This window comes from Momordica charantia (genome assembly GCF_013281855.1).
Source record: "Momordica charantia cultivar OHB3-1 chromosome 6 unlocalized genomic scaffold, Mcharantia_2.0 BLBB01000006.1, whole genome shotgun sequence".
NCBI lineage: Eukaryota > Viridiplantae > Streptophyta > Magnoliopsida > Cucurbitales > Cucurbitaceae > Momordica > Momordica charantia.
In genome coordinates, this window is record NW_028275164.1 from 28,195,265 (window position 1) to 28,201,405 (window position 6,141).

Below are 6,141 nucleotides of genomic sequence, written 5' to 3' on the forward strand. Positions count from 1 at the left end.
TGAATAAGAACTAATCATCAATATCCACTTTCATAGTAAGAGCTATAATTTACATGAATGAAGTTCAGCAAATCCCTACTGGTTGCAAATCAGGACAATGCCAACGAGGTTTGAGAATCTAACTCTTCATCATCTCATTACATAGGTGTTTTGTAGATCCTGGGAGCAACCCGATTCTAGTTTAAGACTCTACGAAAGCAGTGAAACGAGTGACACAAACTCGTGTGTTATTCGCCCCTTGGATCTCGTGTTAATCACAAAGTGCTCTGGGTATTTTCTCAACAACATAAGCAGGCCATACCATGGTTTATCCTTGGCTTCTGAACCGTGCCAATCCTCTAATGTCAGGTATTTCCTCACTCTACTATGGTGCCAAACGTTACCATAATGCTCGACCAACTGCAGAAAACAAACCCAAAAAGATGGAGATTAAGAAGGCCCTAGTAACGGTTTATCGTTATACTCTGCATAAAGCTCAGTGAAATTGTTTGTAGTGTAAGGGAAATCATATTCTGATCTCAGTGAAAAGGTATCATGTGCAAATTTTGTTTTGGCAAATGAAAGCAGAAATCTTTGAACGTCTACAGAAATATGATGCCACCAGGACTTTAGAATGTAACCTAAGGCCGAAATTTGAAATTCTACTTTTTGATTTAATCGTGTATGCAGCTCAAGGAGTAGATGATTATAAATACCAAAAACTCCATTAAGTGAATAATGGCAACTTTTTAGGCCGATCGAAATAGAAGTCATGAGTGATAGTGAAGTCGAGTCATATAAAATGAGCAACCCTTATAGCAATGGTAAACAGCCTCTACTCATAGTCTCTTTTTCCAAACTTTCTCAACCTTCTATAAATCTTTTTTTAACTAACTAATACAGATTTGACAGCATCATTATCAGAAAGTACCAAAAGAAGTCCTACAAACTTAATAGGTCACTTTCAAAATGATAAACTTTTCCAAAACTCCAATATTTTTTCACTTTCTTAAAGCTATGGGGATAAGACATTCCATCTAACATACCTCAGCGTGGAGCTTCTCCATAGGCATCCATTCTCCTGGGCCACAAAGATCAGACAGCACAGTAGCTACCGATGATACCACATCTTTTTCTTCCTGGAGAAGCTGATTATCAGCTTCTCGATCGACTCTTGACCTTCCATCTAATTTCTTGTCCATGGAAACTGTAGATTATGGTTCAAGAGAGAAATTAGGCCTGTCCTGTACAACGTACAGGTACACAGATCTTAGGCAGCATGGAGAAATACAGTGCATCCAATGGTTGTGCAATCATAGTTCAATGCAAGCACCCAATCAATCGTTATTAATCCCAGCATATGGAAACAGATATCATCTTCCATAATCATGAATAGGAAGGAGTTTGCAAGAAAAATTTAAAGGCAAACTTCTTTTTCCCCTGTTGATAAGAAACTAGAACCTTAATGAAAGAAAGAAGAAACAATACACCATACAGAAAGGGAAGATAAGATAGCCTCCCAATCCCAACCAAAGGCCAAACATGATCACAGAAGAACTCCGTATTAGAATCAATTAAAAAGTGAAAGTAGTTAAAAAAAACTTAGCAAAAGAAGAGCACCAAGAAGAGGCTATAAAAGACATCAAATAAAAATAAAAATCTAACAAATTTCTCTCTATCCCTGGAGATTCCATCGTTTTTTTCCTCTCTCTAACCAAGAGGTCTAAAGGAGGTCCTTATCACATTCCACCAAAATGTTTAAGCTTTGCTCCTAACACAATAGCGGGATAAGATCTGGGAAAATATAAGCTTTTGGAGTAGTAACTAGTAAGTAAATCGAAGCCATACAAGTACAAAAATTTGTGCAGCCAAGCACATGATCCTCAGTATCACGATCATATCGAAATAATTTTCAAGAGTTCCTAAATCTAAACCACAAATAACATAACGGCTTCCTTCTGTCCTTGGGCCAGTTTACTTCAAGAATCTTCTAATAGACTTGTAGAGCCAAAAACTACTTTGGTTTTGTTTTTAAAGGATAATACTCTACCTCTTGCACTAAGTTACATTTCTTATAATAAAAAAGGTCATAGAACCTAACAAACTCCTCAAGTCCAAACAATCCCATTAAGATTCTAGATAAAAACACAGAAGAAAAGATTCTGACAGTGCTGAATTAGCAGAGTGTCAAAGAAAAAACATCAAACAGAAGAGTCAGCCATCCTAGAATCCTGAAATAAAACGTGCTTTTGAACCTCTTCAATCAACTTCCAGCAACTAAAAGGCCAAGGAGACAACACAAAATCAAGAATTTGGACATGGATGATTTGTAAACGTCTAAAAACAATCAAGAAAAGAAAAGGCAAAAGAGACATAAGAAAGATGCTAACCCACTCCGCCGGAAAATCCTGCTTTGCCTCCTGAACCTCCGGCTCCATATCCCTCTCGCCTGAACTTCTTGCCACTACTTCCACCAATTTCGTCCTCATCTTCATATCCCTCCTCGTAATACTCTCGTCCTCTCCCCTTCTTCATCATCGCCCCCGCAGCAGCCGCTCCTCCCGAGCCAGGTAAATGAAAATTATAGTGCGAGTGGGAAGGCACCACCGGCCCGGCGACGGGAGGACCCGGCGCCGCCGAGCCAGGATGACCCAAATAACTCCTGGGTCCAACCGGGCCACCCAAAATATTCCTCACCGGCAACAGGAAATAGAATTCCTTATCCCCAATCTGAAGGAGATCTTGAGAATCGAGCTTGACCGGCGCGTTTCCGGGTAGATGAAGAACCCCTTCAACGAGGCAGCCGTTTTTGCCGAGAACCTCTAGGGCAAATCGGCGGCGCGTGAAATCGTAGAAAATACGAGCGTGGTGGCGGGAAATGTTCATCCCGCCGCCGAGGCTGGAGAGGTCGACGTCGACGGTGGATTTCTTGGAATTGCGGCCAAGAATGATGGAATAAGTTTGCATATAGTATTCGAAATCCTCCCCTTGGAGCTTCGCGAACCCTGCTTCTACATCACTCCCCGTCGCACCCATTACACAGAAATTGGATCTCAAATCGAAAATTTACAACTTTTTGAAGAGCCGAAGAAATCGAATTAAAATCGACGAAGACTCTTCTCTGTGCCGCGATTTCCCTCCTGCGTCATTCCATCGAATTCCTCCGCCTTCTCTTCTATGGTTCTGCCATGATCGAATTATTTTCATTTCTCTTTTTCTTTTTCTCTTTTTTAGCTATATATTTATTTTAGTTTTAATTATAAACAAAGTTTAAAATATAAAATAATATACTTTTCCTAAAATTTTCTTATAATATTGAAATTCAAATGTATACACTCGTTACAAAATAAAAAATCTATAATTCATAAATTAATCAATTTATCTAAAAAATCTCTATAAATATATCATATATGCTAGGTTAGGTTTATTTTAAGTCCAAGTTTCATATCCCTTTCTTATTCTCTCTCAAATCTCAAAATTTTTATCCTTGATCTTGGTTTCACAATTAAGACCACAATTACTTTAAGTGTGATTATCAATTCTAAAGTAGAAATCAAAGCTTTTTATTTGTCCAAATCAATCTAGCCGCTTCAAAATTTAAAGTTTTTTAGTTCAAATTTTTTTACTTTTTTTAAAATATTTTTATTGTCCGATACCTTTATATTTGATATTTGTTTAGATTTGCTTGCTTAAAAAATCAATATGTCTATAAGAAAATTTGAATATGAACTTAAAAGATAGAAAACTGATTGAATCTCAAAAAGATTTATCGATAAATTTGTTATTGGATTTAAAAGTAATAAAAATGATGAAATAATAAAATAAATAATAGGGATAGACAAATCAAAATATGAAACAAAAATAGTAGATAATGATATGATTGACAATGAAGCATGTAATTAAATAAATTTCAACTTTATTATATCAGGGCTTCTTTATCAAAGTTTTGCCCAAGGTCCCATATCATATCGAGTCACCCTCCCTATAACAATTCTACTGGTTTTTTTTAACTCATCCCTTGCATTAAATTAGTGATTGTCATCCTTGAGGAAAAAAAGTAAAAATAAAAGTAGTGATTATCTACTAGACCGTGGTTATTAGATTTTGCCACATTTCCTTTTCATTTTAATAAGTAATTATGCAATTCACGATTCTTAAAATTTATTTTAAAACTATGTTACCTTTCAAATTTATTCAAAAACTTATTTGTGAAGCTGAAATTTCAAGGAGTAGAACTCAAAGAACAAGTCAAGTCGTGAAAAAACATAGAGATATAACAAGTTGGTCACGACTCTAATAGAAACAAACTGTAAGCTGATCTTCTTGTTCTATTTGCTTGCAGTGCTATACCTATTAAAGTTGGTGAATGCTTTTATAATCTTAGATTCGTTATGCTATTTGACTAAATTCGTTGGTCTCGTGTCTATCGAAAGTAGGTTACCTTCGTGAACCATATTGGTGGAGTGACTATATATCAATCTTTCTAACTTATAGGTTCCAAGTTCAACTGTATCAATTTTTAATGCATTATATTTTAAATAAATTTGGAAGTTATAATATTTTTTAAAAATAAAATTTAAAATTAGTTTTAAAAAAAATCTTCATTCTACCCATAGCCGTAAATTAGTACTATTAAAAAAAATCCTCATTCTACCTAAAATTTTAAATAAGTTTAAAATTATAATATTTTAAAAATAAAATTTAAAACTAGTAATATTAAAAAAAAAATATCTTCATTTTACCCGTAAATTAGTAATTTTTTTAAAAAAAAATCTTCATTGTTCTGCCCGTAAATTCTATTCAAAATTTTCATCTTCCATCTTGGTCTCCCCATTATAGAATAGAAATCAAAAGTCTTTTATTTCTTCAAAATCTAATGACTTCAAAATTTCAGGTTTTTTTCATTCAAATTTTTTTTTTCTTTTTGTTAAATTTTTTTTCTTATTTTTTATTGTTAAATAACTTTATATATGTGATTGGTTTAGATTTGCTTGCTTAACAATAGAAAACTAATTGAAAGTATTATCGATAAATTTGTTATTGGCTTTAAAAATAATACTAAAATAATAGAAGAAATTAAATCAAAAGATGAAACAAAAATAGTAAATAATGATATGGTTAAAAATGAAGCATGTAATTAAATAAATTTTAAATTTACTATAGTAAGGTCTCATTGTCAAAATTTTGACTAAAGTCCCATATCATATCAAGCCACCCTTGCATGTAACAATCTTATTCTCTATTTCTTAACTCATCCCTTACATTAAATTAGCTACTGTAAAAAGAAAAAAGAAAAAAGAAAAAAGAAAAAAGCAGTGATTGTCTACTGGATAGTGGTTATTAGTTTTTGCCACATTCTTCTTCATTTATCTAAAAGTCATGTAAGTCATTGTGCAATTCATGATTCTTAAAATTTATTTAATCCACATTTCAAATTTATTCAAAAACACTAATTTGTGTAGCTGGAGGGAAGCAAAGCTCGAAGAACGAATCAAGCCATGTAAAAACGTAGGGCTATAGCAAATAAACATCAAGATTCTCTCTTGTTGACGAGTACAACAAACTCGCGACTCTAATAGAAACAAACGGTCAGCTCTTATTCGTTCTATTTGCTTTCAATGCTTCTTTTTAGTACTATATGTCCATCTTTCTAAGTTATAGGTCATAAATTTAATTGTAACATTTTCTTTAAATATTATTGTTTAAATAAGTTTGAAAGTTATAATATTTTAAAATTAGTAATATTAAAAAAGTAACCTCATTCTACCCGTAAAATTATATGGGTATATCATTGAATAAATTTTAATGTAAAAATGAGAACTTTTATAGTTTGGGTAAAATACATTTTCGATCCTAAGAGTTTGAATGTAGGTTTCGATCTCTATTCTCTCCTCGTCGATTTTCTCTTCCTCTTCGTCTAGTTCTCAAATTTTAAAAACGAAAAACGGGATTGGCCAGGTCGAGAATGACAAACAAGAAAAAGCTCCAAAAAAGAGTCCACAATATAAGTCCGCATGATTTGAACCAATCACCAGTTTCCTCCTCAACCCATTAAATTATTGCCATAAATCAGAAACCCCATAGACAGACAAAAGAACAAGAAGATCTACCAGAACCAGGCCGAGAAGGATGAAGAGGGAAGAGAGAGAAAAAGGAAAGAAA

General features: G+C 33.6%; 1 protein-coding gene across 1 annotated transcript; it reads right to left on the bottom strand.

The window, feature by feature from the left end:
- Positions 1-3,195, bottom strand: FHA2 (SMAD/FHA domain-containing protein). Its single transcript, XM_022304137.2, has 3 exons — positions 2,370-3,195; positions 1,026-1,186; positions 1-399 (listed from the first exon to the last, which is right to left on the bottom strand). Exons 1-3 carry the CDS (start codon positions 3,013-3,015, stop codon positions 190-192), a joined length of 1,017 nt encoding a protein of 338 aa, XP_022159829.1. The 5' UTR covers positions 3,016-3,195; the 3' UTR covers positions 1-189.
- Positions 3,196-6,141: the final 2,946 nt, after the last annotated feature.